Source organism: Pyxicephalus adspersus, chromosome 5 (assembly GCF_032062135.1).
Source record: "Pyxicephalus adspersus chromosome 5, UCB_Pads_2.0, whole genome shotgun sequence".
In the NCBI taxonomy this organism is placed as follows: Eukaryota; Metazoa; Chordata; class Amphibia; order Anura; family Pyxicephalidae; genus Pyxicephalus; species Pyxicephalus adspersus.
In genome coordinates this window covers 4061426-4082326 of record NC_092862.1, presented here as the reverse complement: position 1 = coordinate 4082326, position 20901 = coordinate 4061426, and the positions used below count along the sequence as shown (strand labels likewise).

At 45.8% G+C, this 20901-nt stretch overlaps 2 protein-coding genes across 3 annotated transcripts; one reads left to right on the top strand and one right to left on the bottom strand.

Moving 5' to 3' along the window:
• The first annotated feature begins 666 nt into the window (after window positions 1-666).
• MFSD3 (major facilitator superfamily domain containing 3) lies at window positions 667-6139 on the top strand. The gene is made up of 5 exons (XM_072410580.1): window positions 667-2497; window positions 2577-2724; window positions 3646-3752; window positions 4844-4953; window positions 5074-6139. The coding sequence occupies exons 1-5, from the start codon at window positions 1768-1770 to the stop codon at window positions 5245-5247; spliced, it is 1269 nt and encodes a 422-aa protein (XP_072266681.1). The 5' UTR covers window positions 667-1767; the 3' UTR covers window positions 5248-6139.
• Window positions 6140-8427: 2288 nt separating this feature from the next.
• On the bottom strand, window positions 8428-20132 carry ZFTRAF1 (zinc finger TRAF-type containing 1). 2 transcript variants are annotated; one of them, XM_072410576.1, is made up of 4 exons: window positions 19839-20129; window positions 15766-16004; window positions 13721-13932; window positions 8428-11487 (listed from the first exon to the last, which is right to left on the bottom strand). In XM_072410576.1, exons 1-4 carry the CDS (start codon window positions 20061-20063, stop codon window positions 11096-11098), a joined length of 1068 nt encoding a protein of 355 aa, XP_072266677.1. In that variant the 5' UTR covers window positions 20064-20129; the 3' UTR covers window positions 8428-11095. The 2 variants fall into 2 exon arrangements, with proteins under 2 accessions (XP_072266677.1, XP_072266678.1); XM_072410577.1 differs by lacking the exon at window positions 8428-11487 and adding an exon at window positions 12491-13605 and having other exon boundaries at window positions 19839-20132.
• Window positions 20133-20901: the final 769 nt, after the last annotated feature.

The following is a 20901-nucleotide window of genomic DNA, read 5'->3' as shown; positions in this document are numbered from 1 at the left end:
TGTACACCCCACCCTCATCCTGTTCTCAACTCTAATAATCATCTGTCCTTTTCCCTAATCTGTATACCCACCTTCTATACACTGCCCTATTTTTTATGTCCCATAATCCTTTATTTTTCTCAACTATACGCCCAACCATCCATACCCCAACCTATGCACCCCCATTCTCTACATGCCTTCTATAATTATCTGATCTTTTTACCCATCTGTACACCCACCCTTTATACACCACCCTGTACGTCTCATAACCCCTAACTCCTCTCACTCAACTGTACACACCACATACCCCATTCTTTACACCACCACCTTCTATACACCAAACTGTTCTTAAGATAATTTTCTGTCCTTTTGCACCCCAACACATTGTACACCCATCCTACACCCCACCCTATTCCATCCCATAGTCCTCTATCCTCACCTAATTGTACACCCCACTTCCCATAATCTTGTATAATATAAATCCCAGATCCTTTGCCCCCCCAACTGTACACCCCACCCCTCTATACCATATTCCATCCCATAAACCTCTCTCCTCACCCAACTGTACACCCATACACCCCACTCTCCATATCCCCCCCCCATTCTCCATTTCCCATAATCCTCTATCCTTACCCAACTGTACACCCATACACCCCACTCTCCATACCCCCCCCCCCCCCCCCCCCCCCCCCCCATTCTCCATTTCCCATAATCTTATATGCTTACCCAACTGTACACCCCACCCTCCATACCCTGCCTAATTCTCTATTTCCCATAATCCTCTTTCTACACCCAACTGTACGACCCACCCTCCATACCCCACCCAATTTCATCCCATAATCCTCTATTCTTCCCACCCCACTTCCATTAAACCTCTATCCTCACCCAACTGTACACCCATACACCCCACTCCCCATACCCTGCCCTATTCTCTATTTATCATAATCCTCTCTTCTTCTCTGTCAACTGTACATCCAATCCTGTACATCCCATAATCCTCACCCAACTGTACACCCATACACCCAACCTTCTATACCCCATCCTTTACACCCACATTCTGTACCCATCTCTAATAAACCCCTGTCATTTTCACCCATCTGTACATCCACCATACATACCCTGCCTTTTTCTATATTTCCCATAATCCTCTATTTTTCTCACCCAGTTGTATACCCAACTCTCTGCTTTTCATAATACTCTTTGCTCACCCAACTGGACACCCCACCCTCATCCTGTTCTCAACTCTAATATTCATCTGTCCTTTTCCCTAATCTGTACACCCACCTTCTATACACTGCCCTATTTTTTATGTCCCATAATCCTTTATTTTTCTCAACTATACGGCCAACCATCCATACCCCAACCTATGCACCCCCATTCTCTACATGCCTTCTATAATTATCTGTTCTTTTTACCCATCTGTACACCCACCCTTTATACACCACCCTGTACGTCTCATAACCCCTAACTCCTCTCACTCAACTGTACACACCATATACCCCATTCTTTACACCACCACCTTCTATACACCAAACTGTTCTTAAGATAATTTTCTGTCCTTTTGCACCCCAACACATTGTACACCCATCCCACCTTCCTTACTTCATTATTGACACCCATCATACCAACCCCTAGTTTTAGGACATTGTACTTCTATTTCTACATCCTGCCATTTCATTGCCATCTCTTACAACTTCTACCATAATCTTCTGCCCTACCTTCCCATTCTCTAACCCTGCAGTGCATCAAACACCCCATTCCCATCCTTTAGGGTAAGATTTCTTCACCATGGCTCGCATTGTGGATTCACCTAGTTCTGTCCACCTGTTATCCCTATTATCTAGTCCGTATGTTCCCTTAGGGGTCCTCTACTTAGTTCAGGGTTTCCCATACGGCCTTCAGTCTGGCCTCCTTCCTGTTCTTCTTCGCACTCAGGGCCTCTCCCTCTCCCACATTGGCTTTACCAGAGTGTTGTACCTGCCATGGCTGCTGAAGGTCATGTGGTCTCCATTGGTGGATGGATTATGGAGCCGTCGGACGTTCTTACTGCTCTGTACAGCAGGACTTTGCTTGTGTTGCCTGTTGTGCTCAATGCTGCCTCCTGGAACTGCATTCACCTATCTTGCCTGGCTTCTCTTACTTATGCACATCCTGTCCTCCATGCAAGATGTGGCTTTGGATGCAGTGACTGTGGCAGTGCTCACTCAGGAACAGGTGGGATTGGGCAACTCTCTGCAGGTGGTAGCCTACAAGCTGGGATCCGTGATAGCCGGAGGAGGCGCTCTCACCTTGCTGGATATCCTGGGATGGAGAATGGTCTTTCTGCTTCTTGCGGCTGGATATTTTCTGGCAACACTGTGTGCCTGGTGGGCAAGAGCCCTTAAAGGGGAGGAGTCGGTGTCTAGAGAGAACTCCAAGGACACAACAAGGAGCTTAAGTCTGGGCAGCATTGTACGGAATGTCCTTCAGGTTCCTGGGACGGGTTGGACTATCATCTATGTTCTTATATACAAACTGGGTAAAAGCGGAGTAAGGTTGGTGTTGTCTGTCCTGGTGGTATTTATGTCCTCTATATATCATGTGCTTACTCTTTACAGGTGAGCAGGGCTCCCTAACCATGGTTCCCCTCCTGCTCCTGGATCACGGCGTCTCTCCTGCTGACCTTGGTATCTGGAATGGCATCTTGGCACTGATAGTTTCTATTGTAGGCTCAGCTCTTGGAGGAATGCTGCTTGGAAAAGGCAGGTGAGTTTTCCTTTTATCCATCCCTTTAGGTCAGCGGTCTCCAACTGTGGTCCTTGGGTCTCTGGCCAGTGCACCCCCCACCGGGGTCAGGAGAAGGACCCCGCTTGGGTGGGCACACCGGCTAGAGTCGCGTATGCATAGCAAGCTCAGGGCAGCGATGGTAGAGTGGGCAGGTTCTGGCATCATGACGTCACTATGGGGGAAGTTTCTTCTCCTTTGAGTGACACGCGGCTCCTCTTGCATTCACCGTCCCGAGTCTGTAAATTTAGTGGTCTGTGACATCCAAAAGGTTGGGGACCACTGGTTTAGGTAAATTTTGTGTAGCTTAATGGTTGAAGAAAAAAATCAATTACGCCAGCGGTAAGAGTGTAATTATTATTGATCCCCCTCCTCTCATATTATCTCGGCCCTCCTACAGTGAATCTGCATCCCACAGTTATGGGGTGTTATTAGTCCCCCTTGCTTGTGGTGTAAAAAAATAAATTTAAAAACTCACATTTGTCCATCACTTGCTCAAACTCCAGAGATTTGTTGTCCACCCAGCTTCAGTATTCTTCTTCAGTTAAAATGTCACGTTGTCACTGCCCATGGTACCAGCTTATCCTTTACATTCCCTGCTAAAGGCCACATCATCATGCAGACTGGGTTTACAGTATTCCAGGACTGAATGGTGCTCCACACATCAGTCTTGGAGGCAAATCTGCCTGCTGGGGTCAAGAAGAAGAAGCTGAGTGAAGTCACCAGACCAGAAGACTGCAGGAAAACTTCAAGTTGTTGCTGATAGAGCTTATGTATGTGATCCATGTGCAGTATCCTTGGATGTGTGTGGTTGCTGCTCTTCTCGCCTAGACTCTCTGTTTTTATTTCCTGCTCTGTATTATATTATAATGTTGGTTCAGTGTTTTCCGCCTTTTCCTCCAGATCCATCCAGTCACTGCTAAGAACTGTACTATGTTTGCGGCTCCTCTGCCTGATCATTCAGACGTTACTCCTCTCCACTCTTGGTACAGACACAAGCCTTATAAAAGGTGAGATGGGAAGAGTCGTCATATTTTATAATTCATCATATGTGATACTTCATGTCTTTAGTCTGAGCGTTTCACCCAAAGCACTGCTGGAACCCCCACTGTGCAATTACTGGCAGTGCCTGGACCTGGTGATAGGTCATGTGGCCACAGAACACTGGATTGTGGTAATTATTTACTATTGCTAGAATTTTAGGTGTTCTTCCTGTACTGCAGTTACTAATGTTGGGACCCTTAGAAGACATTCCCTTCACCTCCAAGGTAGTAATCCCCAAATGTATCACCTTGGTTGAATGTTTGTAATGCCGCAGTAATCCCTCAAGGCTTTCTCTGGTCCTAGCAGAGGATAAGGCAGGGATCTATCCAAAACATCCTTTTGCTTAGGGTGCTTCCTGCTCGTTTTCTCAACCAGGACATTTTTTTTCTTCTCTCTGTCCAGTCCCAATTCTCCTAAAAAAGTCCCCCTAAGTGTTTGGGTCTGATTGGCGTGTCGAGAGTCTTTCTCAGCCAATTGCTTTTTTCAGGAAGACTGATTTGGGTCTTTGCATACTGATTGGACCTTCTAGGGTTTATCTTCTACGTATCCCACAATTTCTTGGTGGCTCAGACAGATCATTGTCCAGTCCTAGGGTCTAAATGGTCAGATTCCAGTCTTCCTGTCAGGTGAATCCTAATGCTATAGTAATGCTCTGGGGCTTTTAGACAACAAGCAACTGTTCTATTATTTGCTAGGATTCCAACTGGTCTTCTGGTCACATATCTGTTTCTTCTAGAAGAACGTTTCAGATTTTTTATTTCTGAATGCCATCACCTACAATATGTCCCCAGAGCTCTGTTTGTTGGCAGCAGTCGCTTGAATTAGTGTTAATATGGAGATGAAGGGCGATTGGTCCAGGTGCCTTGCCAGCAAGTCAGACTATGGGTGCACCTTGGGGTTCATCATGCTATCATGGCTTTTTCTGGAGGTGGTGGCTCCCGGGATCTTTTTTAAACATTTATTATTTCAAGCCATTTCTCTCATGAACAATCCTGAAGGATTTAGGAAAAAATGTAAATCCTGTAATCACTAAAAATGTTATCCCTTTGGTCCTCAGCATGTCTTCTGCTCAGTGTGGTGCTGCAGCATTTCCTGGCCGGAGTCATCACCACTGTGACCTTCACCCTCATGATGCACTGTACCCGCCAAGCCAAGCCGAACATTCAGGTAAGGCTGCAGTATAGGAGACTCGATGGTTTTGGAATAATTACAGATAGTTGTGAGTTGGTATGATAGTCTCACCTGTAATATGTCACCGTCACCTTACATTTCTCCTTCTCTCTGCAGGCCAGTCACTACAGCCTCCTCTCCTCCCTGGAGGTCCTGGGGAAAGTTTCATTCAGTGCAGTGTCAGGGCTCCTTGTTGACTCTCTTGGAGTTTCTGTTTCCTTCTCTGTGTTCATTGTTCTGTCCTGCCTGCCTGTCTTGCACCTCCAGAACCTTCCGGCGCCTTTATCCTGACAACTTCGGAGATTACACCGTACATCATTGTCTACAAGTTGGCAGATTGTTTGCTGGATCTGAACTGAACTTCCCTTTTCTGAGAGGGGTGACACACTGCAGAAATCCCTATTTGTAGATGTTCTGGTAGTTGTTTGCAGATCTGGTTTCCATGTACAACAGTTTGTATACCTGGATCCCCAACAGGCCTTCCCTGCTGTGTGCTGATTCTGTAATCAATTAGTGCAGAATATTGTGGTCACTCAGGACCTTTGTATTGGGCCCATGATGTTGCCCCTGGGGTAGGGCTAGGCTGTTGCTGATACATACAATGTATGTTGCAGATTCAGGCCTCTCCCATGGTGTGCTGGCTTTCTCAGAGAAGCACTTCTGACAATGTGGGGACCCCTGGGTTAATGGGTGCAGGCTGCTCTGCTGGAAGGGTATGAGGAGTGCTCATTTAATGGTGGTAACGTTATTAGGGACAGAATGGGGTGATGGTGGATTTCCACCTTCTTTCTAAGCTTATGCATGACACTAAATCATATCTCCAGCCAAACATTCAAATGTTCATTTTCTGACTGTGCAGCCAGGGGTCAGACTTGAGCATCTTCATGAAGTCATTCCCCCTGTCTTCCAGCTCCTATGTACACATAACAGCAACAAACACAGAAGTTTCTTTCTTCATCAGCCTGCCATGTGAGTCTGGAGCCAGCAGGTGTCACTAGCGTGAAATCAGGCAGTGGGCAGAGCAACAGGTCAGATAGCTAGTGACCTCTGACCCCCCCCAGGGCCCATAGGCAGAGTTTCAGCAACACTTTTTTAGGATTGAAACTAAAAAGATGACCCAGTGTGTGCCCTTCAAAGTTTTGTACACTAAAGTTTTATATCCAAATAAACATTCCAACACAAAGCATTTTGGTATATTTTAAGAGTGCAGCTCTCCAAGTCTCCCTTACCATACAAAGAGCGTGGGGTAATAGGGGCACTATATTAGCTGTGTGTGTAATCTGAGCATTAGGTATGAAAACACCTCTGCAAGCGTAAGAGACAGCAGAAACATTGAGCTGATTCACGAAAACAAGTTAGATCGTTGTGGGGGATTGTTTAGTTTGCAAGAAAAATCTGATTTCCTGCAGGGTTTTTCCTTGCATCTGATTGGATGGTTGAAATCGGCAAAGCTTTGCCAGGAGATAACTCACTTTTCTATGTGTATGGTCTATGGCTACGTACACGTCAGGTGATTCTCATCTGATTATCACCTCAGGGCTTAGTGTGTACAGTGCTCGTCCAACGTTGTTAATGGATCTGTCTATGAGGACCGATGGTAAAGGGGGGAGCGCACAGTGGGGTGCTGCTCCCTTGTTCTCCCCCATCCCCTCTCCATAGAGCAGAATGGTGTTGTATGTACAGAGCTCATTTGTGCATCTTTTAGTCGTTTGTCTTTGGAAAGGATTGTGAAAGATCCTTTCCAACTACCAAAATCTAATTTGTGTAGGTAGCCTAAATTCCTTTAGTACATCAACCCCAATGTGCTGTGTGAATATGCTGGAAGTGGTATGCTGGCTCGTCACTGGGAGACTTGGCTGGCCATTATGAGGTTGCATCTTGGAAAAACGTAATACTTGGCACCTCCGCAGCCGAACCCCAACAAAAACTGTCCCCCAAAGTCAGAAGAAAACACCCCACCTTGGGTCCCTGCAGCTCACACTGGCCCCCCCCCCCCCAAATTCCTTTAGTGTTTTAAATAGAGCAGACAGGAGGGGCTGAGTCTTCTCTCCCTCACTGATCAGCCTTTACATTATAACTTATAGAGATTTACAAGGTGGGAGGCTGCAGCAGGGTCTGATCTGGGTTGGGGTTTCATTGTTTAGTATGGAGGTACATTTGTGTATTTACCCTTCAAAGTTTTGTACACTAAAGTATTATATCCAAATAAACATTCCAACACAAAGCATTTTGGTATATTTTAAGAGTGCAGCTCTCCAAGTCTCCCTTACCATACAAAGAGCGCGGGGTAATAGGGGCACTATATTAGCTGTGTGCGTAATCTGAGCATTAGGTATGAAAACACCTCTGCAAGCGTAAGAGACAGCAGAAACATTGAGCTGATTCACTAAAACAAGTTAGATTGTTCATGTTTTAAAGTGAATGATCACCCTGCCAAGGATATTTTACCTCTTTTAGTGAATGGGGGGATTGTTTAGTTTGCAAGAAAAATCTGATTACCTGCAGGGTTTTTCCTTGCACCTGATTGGATGGTTGAAGTCAGCAAAGTTTTGCCAGGAGATAACTCACTTTGCTATGTGTATGGTCTATGGCTACGTACACGTCAGGTGATTCATGTCTGATTATCGCCTGAGTGTGTACAGCGCTCATCCAACATTGTTCATGGATCTGTCTACGAGGACCGATGGTAAAGGGGAGAGCGCACAGTGGGGTGCTGCTCCCTCGTTCTCCCCTCTCCATAGAGCAGAACAGTGCTGTATGTAGAGCCCATTCGTTCATTTCAGTTGTTTGTCTTTGGAAAGGATTGTGAAAAATCCTTTCCAATGACCAAAATCTAATATGTGTAGGTAGCCTAAATTCCTTTAGTACATCAACCCCAATGCTGACTATGCTGGAAGTGGTATGCTGGCTCGTCACTGGGAGACTTGGCTGGCCATTATGAGGTTGCATCTTAGAAAAACTTAATACTTGGCACCTCCGCAGCCGAACCCCAACAAAAACTGTCCCCCAAAGTCAGAAGAAAACACCCCACCTTGGGTCCCTGCAGCTCACACTGGCTCTTCTGCCGCCCTACAGGTCATCATCATCTCCTGCAACAAGTACAGGTCAGGGGGGAGAAGCGAATAAAAGCCTATGGGACCCCTGAGGTTAAAACTGTCTTGTGGCCCTTACTGTACACTTTTTCTAGAGGACGCACTTTCTAGAGGACGCACGGAGGATCCCAGAGCTTACTTCATTCTGCTATTTTTATATTTGTTGTAACAATGTTGGGGAACAAGTGAAGTGAATTTTGATTTGCTGGCTAATTTATCTAAGCAGTGATTGGTGTTCCAGCATATAGCAGACTCTAGATTTGACCGGCTGATGAAGGGCCCCCACAACAGTTCTCTGTGCGTCTCATAAAGGGCCCCTCTAATAGCATTGCTGATAGTTATGGACTCCACACACAAAACACAGCGGAGCAGTTCTGGGTTGCAGGAACCATTTCATTCATTTATTAGCGAAAAATAAAAACATTCACAGACGTAACGCAAAGCCAGGGGCTGATTCTGCCTTCATAGCTGTTGATGATTCAGCTCTGGGCTTCTATTGGTCGATATTCACAGCTGATGGTGAGGAGTCATGTGACTGGGAAAGGTTCCCGTGATATACACAGACTCTGAGATAACATTACCCCCCTTCTTTATAGACCATAGGGCCTAAAATTTTATCACAACCCTAAATATTATCAGCTGAAGATTTCAAAGCAGCAAAGTCACCGTGCAGCCAGAGAAGCCACGCTACTTTAATTTGCATAATCGACTAAAAGTCAGCCAGCCAATCAGAAGTCTGCATGAATAAAATGACGTAGCATCAGGGCTGTAAGAAGTGTGCAGTCACTGGTCACAGAGTGGGAGGTAGTAAGAGAGGGAGTGTTTTATATGAATGCAGTGATCTCCCCGGACCCTTTTAGCTGGGTGCACCACCCGGCACTTTTCAGTAACCAGCTGGCTGTTTTTGGGTCACCACCTGCCTACAGCTTAAAAAAATTCCTGGGAAAAATACTGATGTGATGGATTGTTATGCTGGATGGGTAAAGTATGGGAGACAATAGAGAAAGCGTGCTGTGGGAATGTGATCGTTAAGCAGGCTGGGCACAGGATGGTAGGCAGGACAAGCATTGTAAATGTGATGGATTGTTATATTGTCTGGTGTAAGACTGGAAAAGGAGTGTGAATGTGATATTCTTCCACAATGGCTGGTCACTAAGTGGGAAGCTGTATAGGGGTTGTGCTGGGTGAATGTGATGGACTCCTACACTTCTAGGTCATTGAATGAGAGGCTGTAGAGGGAGTGTACTGTGTATTATAATGCATTTTTTTGCAATACAAAGGAATTGTGCTATGTGAATGTGACAGGTGGGAGTTAGCGGGGGGAGTGTACTGTGTGAACGTGATGGGTTTATATACTGGCGGGTCATTTGTTGAATGTGATTGTAGCAGCAGGTAAATGAATAACATCAGAAAATGCATTTACACAGCCACGAACATAACAGCTAAACAAGCATCAGCATTGACTGCATTGTCTATGGGCCAGTATCTAGGAAGTAGATGGAGATTCTGGATGCCTGATGGTGCTGACCTTGGGGGGGGGGGTGAGAAACAAGATGGAACAGTCTCATTCAATACATCCCTGTAATGTTAAACCTGCACCTAACATAGAATGAGAATATAAAACCTCTCACCAAAGCCTAAATGTAAGATTTGTACAAACAACCCACCGAACCTGACCAGTCTACCAATCACACACCATTAAACCGTGTGGGGTCAATGAGACATCTAAGTTTGTGTGAGAGCACATGGGACAAGTCTATCCCCATGATCACACGCTCATAGATGAATCACTTCATCCCCACCATGATATTCGTACACAACTGGCATATTAGGCAGCACCGGACCCTGCAGAACATCCATCATCTCTGCCCCAATCCAGCCCGTACTACTTTCTAACCATCAACATGAGAGGACCTGAAGTGCCCGCCCACAAGGAACCAGAACATCAACAATCACTCAACACATTGCGATCATGAAAGCTGAAATTATAAAGTGACATCTCCAAACACCACAAAGAGACTGCACAGGAAGACAGACATCCAACTAGAGGTGATGAAGTTCTTTGGTTTTCTAGACAGTACAGCTATTGAAATATGGTGAAAATATGATTTATTATTAGAGCATTCTACCAATTAATGATGCCAAGAGGTAGGTAAGGAACAGCGAGGAGTCATTAGTGCAGATTTTTAGGAACATTCAGGACTTACTAATGCTGCTCATCAATCATCCACAAGGCTCTGTGATGGACATTGCTGCAACCCAAACTATCAACAAGAAGAGATGATTGGTTGATATTCTGCTCACTTTCAAGCATTGTGACTTTGCTGCTTTGATGAAAAAATTTCCAGTGTGCTATATGGGGGGGTAATACTCAGGCCTGAGAGCCCACCAATACCCAGAGCCATAAAAGAAACGGGGTAAATCTGAGGGAGGGCGCTCAGCTTTCCATAGAAGCACAAGGAGGCCCTGGTGGCAGTGGATATGTCTCTAATAAGATACTATCTAGTCTCAATCCTACTAAATGATCAAACTTAAAACAAACCGGTAACAGAAAACAGACTGGATTGGGGGGGGGGGTTAATCAAAAAGTGGCATAGTTTATAGCTACATTATAAAGACCAACGTAAATGGTTCTTCTACCTCCTGCAAAGATATCTTCAGTTCCTAAATACTTCAACTACATAAAATGATCTTAAAATGAACAAAATCAGATAAAATCCCGAAGGAGGACAAAGAAACAAAAAAAAAATATATATAAAATCAGACAGGTTGGATAGCCATAAAATAGGACGTGGACAGGCTGAAATGGGGCTTGGTAGTAAATGTCCATGTGTCTGTGGTGTACACTAAGGCTGAAAGTGGAGTCTTATCTCTACCGTACACATGCAAACTACAAATTAAAAGAAAACTAATTAAAACAAATAGCAAGAATCCTGCACAACTCCCCCTAGTCAAGGGAATAGGATCCATGTCTACTAGAGAAGGAAGAGTTGGGCTGGAGTCAGGGAGCTAGATGAGGTAAGTATGGTTCTGCAGGTGGCCACTCTTCATTTCTGGATCTGGAATATAAAGAGTCGCAGATTGATGTTCTTTGCAGCCAGAAGTTTGTTACATTCCACAGAGTCTATGATGGGCAGGGGTACGTACTCAGTCTCATTATTCTCATTGGTGAAAACGAAGTGGTAGATGACCGGGTGAATTTTGACATCGTCGTAGGGGCCTTTGAGCAGCAGGAAGGAGCATTCCATGGGAGAATTGACCTTGCTTTTTAAGATGAGCTGGAAGGACAGGGTTCGCTTGCAAGACAAGTTGGGGTTCCTTTCAGAATCGTTGACTCGGGCCTTCAGAACCCAGGTCTGGTTGAGAACTGTGAAGCGTGGGGTCTCGTAGTACAGCCGGGTAATGAAGTCATCTGTTCTGTAGGGTCGAAACTGGACTTCTGTGAGAAGGGGACGAAGGGGGGGAAAAAAAGAAAGAAAGTTATTGGATGAAGATGTTGTTTCACATTCCCCCAACTACACCACTTTACCTGTTACCGTTGAATGCTCAGTAGCCGCTTCTGCAGTGGTTTGCCTCATAAAGGAATCTTTTATATCTTTTTATCTCTTAAAAAGGGGAAAGGGAGATAAAGGTGCTCAACACAAGCGGTAAATGGTGTGTCAAACATGGTGTGTTAGACTCTACAACATCGTGCAGCAACGCTGCTTTCTCTGATGTAGAAAATTATTATCCTGCCGGAGATTCTTTAACATTTACAAAATCGATAACTGCATAGAGTAAGTGCAACTTACAATTTCTACAAGCCTAATGTTATCTATAGGAGCCACAGAATGTAGCGTCTTCTACATCAGGATAAAGAATACACATTCCTCATCATACTTACCGCTCCTGGTATCTGTCTTCATCCGCCCCGACAGCTCTTATGAGCCATAGCCATGACTGATCAGGAGAGAGTTCTCCTGATTGTGCTGGCCATCTATAGCAGAGTCTCCTTGGCTGCATTTGTGCTCCACTGAACTCCCTGTGCTGCAATGACTCTCTGTGCTCTAGTGATCCCCTGTACTCCTTTGCAGTCTTTACACTAAACTCTTGCTAGTTCCTGTCTGCCCTGACAATTAAGCCTGCCCCTGGTTTGACACTGCCTTGCACTAGTGTGTTTGGGGTCTGCAATCACCTGGTATATCCACCGGTACAATCCATTAATCCCTGCAGAGTGCTCTGGTGATATGCTTGGACTGTTAGCTTCAGACCTTTTTTTTGGCTCACACTCCTTCATACTATAGTACCAAGGATTGCCTACCTGGGATCCCCTGCTTCCCCTCCATTTGCATCCCAGATCACTTTTACTGAACAAAATTTACATTCTGTATTAAACATCGACACTGCTAGAGCAGAGACAACATCGGACTGCTTTTTTTTAAGAACACACGGAGAGATATCCATTTCAGAGAATAAAGTTTATTCCAAAGTGATGGTGATACAAAGCTAAAAAGAACAGATTCATGATTCATACAATACCCGGGCGCTCTCCAGAAGGAGAGAACACATTGCACAATACAAAAACATCTTACATCCTGAAGAATCTTTACAACATGGCTAGACAAATGTTTATTGTGCTTCTGCTATATACAAAACTCTCACCTCGTTTATACGACTATTAAAATAACAAAAGTCCATCCTGATGGAGGAGAAGGCAACATTAAAAATGTTATTTACAAAGAGAAAATAGACAGTGACAACATGATGATTATCAAGGTTACGTACTTACCTGCTTGGATAATAAAGATTAATATTGTCCCCCTCCCAACCCCATTAACCGTAATGAATTTTGGGAGATTACAAAAACCTGAGAGTGAAGCGTTTCATCTGCACAGAAGATTGAGAAGCGGAAAGAGAGAAACAGAGAGATAGAAACTGGAGCAGAAGAATAACGAGGGAGACCCCGGAGGGAAGTGGAGAAGAAAGAAAGATAAGGGCATCTGGGGCTCCCACTAGGACTGTGAGGAAAAAAAAAAAAACAGAACAGCCATTTCAGCCTTTGTGGTAACGCAGAGTTCTGCGGCTTTTACGTATCCCGGATTTCACACACATCCAGGTGCATGAGTGGCTTCCGGTGCACAAAGTAAGATTATTGCTGCCTTACCTCCTACCAGAAAGCCGAAACACATCCGTAATCCAAGGGGGAAGGGGCGGGGAGGACTTCCCCTGCATAAGTGGGGCCCAGAGCTGCTTAGACATGAGGGGGTTCTCTTCATCTTCTTCTGAAACCTGTTTTTTAACATCAAAGAAAGACGACCACACAGCACCTTCCGCTAGGATAAAGAACGGGTGGTGCGCATGAAATCGCGTGCCATCAAGGAGACCAATAAGAGGTGGGTCAGTTCATAAAGATCAGCAGCTAATTCGCAGTGACAGCTGCCCCTCTTCATGTCCTTGGTGACACTTACCCTATAGCAACACATGATTAGTTGGGGGGAGATGGTTGGACAACCCACATGGTAACCCCCACTCTTCAGAATTCTCAGCTGCAGAATGACAACTACATCCTTATCGACACCTACAAAGCAAAAGAGTGACATGCACAAAGAACGGCTGTGTATCATCTCCCACCAACGGCCCCCACAGACACTAGAGACTCTTACGGCCAAGCAACACCCTGGTTTAGCCCTTACCTGTGTAACCGATCTTCTCGAAGCTCAGCAGGCCGAAGATGCTGTTGTACAATTGCATCTCCTTCTTGTGGCTTTGGTCCATCTCGTCCAGGATCTCCATCAGCTCATTGCCGGTTTTGGTGGGGTGGGAACACTCGGACTCGTGCGCAGTCAGCTCATGGAAGGGACCCTGCCAAGGGCAGCCAATCCTCTTGTACTTACACTGCGTTACTCTGCAGAGGTGTGAATAGAGAGGAATTAGCAAACAATCTGAAAATAAGTGGTGTTAAATACCAAATCAGATAATTATTCTGTGATGTAAATCAATGCGAATGAAAATGAATTTATCATTTCTCACTTCTGCACCATCAAGGCTTTGCAAAAACTACCTTTCTTTACAGAACTAATTAAGCTCAGATTGGATGGTGACCATTGGTGGACGTGGACTGGTGTTGAGGAAAGTTGTCCGATCTGACCATAACACTACTTGGCCTTACAATCTTCAAGGTACAGTTTAGCAAAGCTTAATTGCCAAACTGTAATACAATACAAGCCACATTTTTTGTAGTTATCACATGACATAAATTGTTATTATTTATAGTATTTACACTATATTGACATATTATGCAGCAATGTACAAAGTCCATAATCATGTCACTAGCTGTCCCTCAAAGGAGCTCACAATCTATTGTCCCTACCTTTGTTATATGTCATTAAGTATATTTCTGTCTAAGGTCAATTTTGAGGGGAAGCCAAATAAACTAACCACATGTTTTTGGAATGTGAGAGGAAACCGGAGTACCCGGAGGAAACCCACGCAGACACGGGAGAACCTACAAACTCCATGCAGATAGTGTCCTGGCAAGGATTTGAACCTGGGACCTAGAGCTGCAAAGGCCAGAATGCTAACCACTGAGCCACCGTGCTGCTCATTAAAGTTGCCATAGGACATTTGGTAACCTGTCCAGCAAATTTCCTCCCAGCTCTCCAATCCAGTCCTGAGGAACAGCCTGACCTACCGAGGGTATAGTAGTAGCAAACACTTCCTAATTATAAACTAAAGTTCCACTTTAAAAACGTGAGGCAGGGCTTTATTGCAGAAAGGGACAGACAATGTCTCTTATTTATTCTGCAATAAATGCTTGATTACCGTCCAATCTATCTACCGAGGTCCACAACAGAACAGGGACAGGTGAGTATGCCCTGGGTTTAGTCCTGATTTATTGTGCTCCAAGGGAATAATAAAGTCTTTGACATTTGTTGGTATCCACCGCCTGTTTCCATCAATAACTTTACCCCTGAAATCAACAAATGGCCTCTTGTCACCTATGGATGAATGTCTACTTTCAGTTGCACTACCAATCACTAACATGTTCCAAGTATAACTTGGTTAAGGCTAAGCTAATCAAAATGTTAACGACTGATCAGAGGTGGAAGATAAATATGTAGCTGTGTGATTAGTTACACCTGATTTCGTTTACAAGTATTTTTTTTTTTAGGGGGGGTGAACCTTTTTTTTTTAGGGGGGTGAACCTTTTTTAAATTTATACATTTTTATTACATTTGACTTTGTTTCTTATTTGATGAAAGTATGATATAAAAAACTAGCACAGTGTACAAATAAAAGCATTATGTGTCCCTATGAATATGTATATAAAGCCTTAATTTAACCGACATGATGACACTGTTGAATTTGGGCATTAAAGACTTCTTGTCTTGTCAAGGGGTTAATGGATTATCATGCTTGGACAGAGCTCTGGTGCAAACAAAACAAACTCCAGTGTTCTCTCTGGCCCCTTTTAGCTGGGTGCATCACCTGGCAGTATTTGGTGACTACTTGGCTGTTTTTGGGTGGTTATTGAATAGTTGGGTCACAATACAAGGGCTGCCACCCGCCTATGTGGCTTCTTACCACCCGGCTTAAAAAAATTTCTAGGTTGAACACTGCACTGAGAAGGCTGTAACCAAAATACTTCATGGACAGCTGTGACCAGAGTTGCATTTCAAAGGGAATTCCCAGCAGACATATAAGGCTGGCATGAGGACTTTGAGAAATGAGACCGCACCTGTCCTGGCACTCCTCTTTCTTGTGCCGATCCAGCAGAGATCGAGGGAACGCCTTCATACAAAACCCACATTCCGAGGGCAGCTCGCTTACGGCCTTCTCCACAGCCAGGTTCCTGCAGCACAGGCTCTTGCTGATCTCACAGCGGCAGTTAGGGCAAGTAGCTTGCTCTTCCTTCAACCGGGCATCTGCCAGGAGGTGGATGAAGCAGCCTGCGCACATCAAGTGTCCATTGGTGCACTGCCAAAACAGAGGAGAAGTGGGAGTTTTAGTGTCCAGTCAACAAGTACAACTTTGTATTTCTGCTTGACCCAGAGAAATGTAGAAAAGAAAAAGTCTTATTTCTATATACATCTTTGGATTTGCAAGCTATTGTTTAAATTGCAAATAACTATACATATAGCTAATATGCCAATATATATATTTATAGAGCATTTTTGCAAAAGTATGTGAAACCTCTGCAAATGATGGAGTTTAGGTGTCTCCATTGAAGGATCTTGCGAATACCAAAAAGTATTGTAGTCACGGTGCTCTTTCAGCTTTCAGTTTGGTGAAGACCCTTTTCTATTCCCCCTATGACTGTCCCCGTGTACAAAGCCAGCTCCATTAAGACATGAGGTCACCAGTTTGGTGTGGAGGAACTCGAGTGACCTGCACAGAGCCCTGACCTCAACACCTTTGGGATGAATTGGAATGTTGAGCCAGGTCTCCTCACCTATCTATATGACTAGATGTATGGGGGACACCTCCCCATATAATGGAGACCAGTTGTCTCCAGAGAAGGATCTTGTTAATACTCCATCATACAAAGCCATTGTAGACAATTCTGGGCCCAATGGTCAAAAGTCTGAGGAGCCTCTCCATGGATGGGTTCAGATGTTTCCAATTTATGGGTCAAACATGAGACCTTCTACACCATTGGGCTCCTTCAGCCTTGTGGTCAAAGTTTGGTGAAAACCCTTTTCTGTTCCCCCCATGACTGCACCCGTGTCATAGCCAGCTCGATAAAGACATGGGGTCACCAGTTTGACTCCAACCCTAACCCTACTGCACCTTTGGGATGAATTGGAATGATGAGCCAGGTCTTCTCATCCAACATCAATATCTGACCTTACAAATGCCACAAGTAATCCCCAAAATCTTGTGGGAAGAAGAGCTGAGGATGTTATAGCCACGGGAGGGGACCAACTTCATATTAATGCCCATGGGAAGGAGGCAACTTCATAATAATGCCCATGGGGAGGAGGCAACTTCATATTAATGCCCATGGGGAGGAGGCAACTTCATATTATTGGCAATGGGGAGGAGGCAACTTCATAATAATGCCCATGGGGAGGAGGCAACTTCATATTAATGCCCATGGGGAGGAGGCAACTTCATAATAATGCCCATGGGGAGGAGGCAACTTCATATTAATGCCCATGGGGAGGAGGCAACTTCATATTAATGCCCATGGGGAGGAGGCAACTTCATATTAATTGGCAATGGTTTTGGAATGGGATGATGAAGCTTCTACTCCTGTTTTCTGTGCTTCTCCGAACCCTTACAAAATACCCAGCGATTCTGACTATAGGGGAGCATAAAACCTTTACCCAGGATGCAGAGGAGCACCATCATGTAACGGAGCAAATGGCATCATCACTGCTGTATATGCTCAGACACCAACCCACCAGAAGCTTACACTGGTATAGGAATAAAGGTGCAATGCAGTGCTCCCATTCCATTTAATCCTAAATTGGATTTGAACCTGAAATTATTTAATCACTGCTTCATATTATGGTAAAACCACACTGGTCACATGATCTCTATTGAAGATTTCTATTCGGTACTGCTGATTGGCCACCTTTGGGTGCCTACTCAAAGCCACTTTGGCACAGATTGTGTGACCTCAGCATCTGAAATCGTTTGGGAGAACCCAGCACCTATTCTTAAAGTATTCATTGTTACATTGAACTATTCACATGTGTTTAATTTATTTGGTCCATGTGTATGCCCAACTCTTTCAAATGCAAAGCATTTCAGGAAGCAAAACCTGGAGGGAAGTGGCACACACTCTGTACTCCCCCTCTCCCGACACCTCTCAGAGCGCTATGGGGTTTTCACTACCATATCATTGACCTCAAACCCCCCCTCCCTTCTCTGAACAAAGAGCACTTCAGGGGGCATCACCATCCCAAACTCAGACCTCATACCCCTCCCTTCTCTGAACAAAGGGCACTTCAGGGGGCATCACTATCCCAACGCAGACCTCATACCCCTCCCCTTCCTTCGCTGAACAAAGGGCACTTCAGGGGGCATCAATATACCAACCCAGACCACATACCCCCCCTTCCGTCCCTGAACGAAGGGCACTTCAGGGGGCATCACTATCCCAACCCAGAGCTTGTACCCCCTAAAACCCCCTTGAACCCTGATGAAGGTCCAACTGGTTCCAGTTTTAGTTCACTCTTCCCAGGACTTGTCATTATTGACAAGGCAGACAAGTGGCAGAGTTCATATAGGAGGAGAAAACTTTGTCCCCAGCCTGTGACAACTTGGAGACTCTCTGCTATTTTTGGATGCAGCGATATTCAAGCCCTGCACAGTCAGGAATCCAGATCACATTCACACTTCACCACAAGCTCACTTGACCAACTACACTGAATGCATGTTAACAAAATAGCCAGGAGGGGCGGGGGTTAAGTGTATTTAGGGTCAGGAGGGGACAGGGTCAGGTGAATGAAGGTGTAGGTCTATGTAGAACGGGGGCGGGGGGGACAAATAAAGTATCAGGAGGGGGATCAGGAAAATGTAGGGACAGAGGTCAGGTGACATGTATTAGCAAGGGGAGGAGTCACATAATACAGAAGTCAGGTGACATGTACCAGAGGGAGGGGTGACATAATACAGAGGTCAGGTGACATGTATTAGCAGGGGGAGGAGTCATATAATACAGAAGTCAGGTGACATGTATCAGAGGGAGGGGTGACATAATACAGAGGTCAGGTGTCATGTATCGGAGAGGGGTCACATAATACAGAGGTCAGGTGACATGTATCAGGAAGGGGAGGAGTCACATAATACAGAGGTCAGGTGACATGTATCAGGAAGGGGAGGAGTCACATAATACAGAGGTCAGGTGACATGTATCAGTAAGGGGAGGAGTCACATAATACAGAGGTCAGGTGTCATGTATCAGGAAGGGCAGGAGTCACATAATACAGAAGTCAGGTGACATGTATCAGGAAGGGGAGGAGTCACATAATACAGAAGTCAGGTGTCATGAATCAGAGGGAGGGGTCACATAATACAGAGGTCAGGTGACCTGTATCAGAAAGGGGAGGGGTCACATAATACAAAAGTCAGGTGTCATGTATCGGAGGGAGATCTTGGAGGGGCCATATGACAGGGAGGTTATCAGATGAGAAGTATGATAAGGGAGAGGGGTCAGCTGTCAGAAAAGAGGAGGGCAGATATCCGATATTAGGGTAGTGGCAGCTGTCAGGTATTAAAAAAGGGTTCAGGAATGAAAGGCTGTTTGGTGTAAGGAGTAAGGGGGCAAGCTGGCAGTATGAGGGTGGTAGAGTAAGATATCAGCAGGGGGGAATATGTTATAAATAAATATGTTTCAGGTACAAGGTGGCAGGTTAGTCAGCTACAAGGGGAGGGGCCATGTGTCAAGAGGGGTGGGACAGACTGAATTGTCAGGTATGAGAAGGCGGCTGTCAGGTATTGGGGGAGGGGTCTGCTGTCAGGTATGAGGAGGAAAAGTCGGCTCTCGGGTATTCGGGGGAGGAGTTGGCTGTCAGGTATTGGGGAGGGGTCAGTTGTCAGGTATTCGGGGAGGAGTTGGCTGTCTGGTATGAGGGGTTGGTTGTCAAGTATTTGGAGAGGAGTCAGCTGGCAGGTATTGGGGGAAGAGGTGGCTGTCAGGTATTGGGGAGGGGTCAGCTGTCAGGTATTGGGGGAGGGCAGGTATTGGGGGAGGGGTCAGTTGTCAGGTATGAGGGGAAGGAGTCGCCTGTCAGGAGAGGGCGGGGCCAGGCGTTGGGTACGGGGGAGGGGTCAGCCATGGGGGGGCGCTCCCCTCCTGACCTGATAGACAGAGGCCTTGGGCAGGTCCAGGCACACGGTACAGCAAAGGACGGAGTACAGCCTCTCCTCCAGGCGAACGGCCCCGGGGTGCTCAGGGTCCAATCTGAGGCGTTTCTTAGGCGGCCAGTCCTGTTCTGCGTCCGGTTGTCTCCCCGCCTCGTCCTGCTCAGGGTTGGAGGATGATGAGGCCATAGTGGCCGCCGGCTCCTCCCGATCCTCCGACATGTCCTCTCACTCCCACCGCTCCGCCATCTTTGTTTTCCAACCTTCTATCCGCAGTCCGACCCGCCCACCGCCGGACGCAGAGTCACCTGACCCGAACGGGCGCCATCTTTGTTTTTCTCTACGGCTTCATCCCAGTGCTGTCACGTGAGACTTACTTGTCACGTGACAGTACCCGCAGTGATTCCATGGTTACTATAAACCTGGCCCATCCCTTCCATGTACCGTGCGGTTTCCGCTCCTGCGACTTATTCTACGGTCTTACAGCTCCCCGACCCACCACATCAATTTACCACTCAGTTCCTGCTCCCTCCTCCTCAAAGTACTGTATTGTTTCGGACTCCGCCCCCACAGTCTTCAGCCACACCCCTAATGCAGGTTATGGTTTTCCTGGACCCGCCCACGCGCTTCCTGACAATTATACAATTAGTTGTACAGTTTCTGTCCTGGGGTACTGAGATATTAGGAGGTTCCTTCACCAATGACAGGTTTTGTAAGTTGACCCTTCCACCACGTACAATGGGGACCCTTCTATCCTTTTTCAATGAGTAGTAATAGGGGGGAGCTTCTGTAATGATCAGTAATATAAGGGGGCCACTCTTCAATTACCAATAATGTAAGGGGTTCCAGGGGTTACCAGGGGTTCCAAGATAAGTAGGCATGTATCCATGCAAAGGAGAAGCCTTCATCTAGAACAGGAGTGGGCAAACTTTTTTAGTCAGGGGCCACAATCCGAAAAAAATTTGCCAGAGGGGCCGGGTGGATGGTAGAGTGGGCAAGGTTATGCCATCATGACGCCCCTGAATGTGATGTCATGATTGCATAACCCCGCCCACTGAGG

Coding starts and splice junctions, on each gene's coding strand:
- ZFTRAF1 (XM_072410576.1), bottom strand. CDS start 20,063: ATGTCGGAGGATCGGGAGGAGCCGGCGGCCACTATGGCCTCATCATCC. Junction 16,005..19,838: donor CCAAGGCCTCTGTCTATCAG/GTCAGGAGGGGA, acceptor CTGTTTTGGCAG/TGCACCAATGGACACTTGAT. Junction 11,488..13,720: donor CGAGAAGATCGGTTACACAG/GTAAGGGCTAAA, acceptor CCCTTCTCACAG/AAGTCCAGTTTCGACCCTAC.
- MFSD3 (XM_072410580.1), top strand. CDS start 1,768: ATGGCTCGCATTGTGGATTCACCTAGTTCTGTCCACCTGTTATCCCTA. Junction 2,498..2,576: donor TGTTCTTATATACAAACTGG/GTAAAAGCGGAG, acceptor TACTCTTTACAG/GTGAGCAGGGCTCCCTAACC. Junction 3,753..4,843: donor AGACACAAGCCTTATAAAAG/GTGAGATGGGAA, acceptor TTTGGTCCTCAG/CATGTCTTCTGCTCAGTGTG.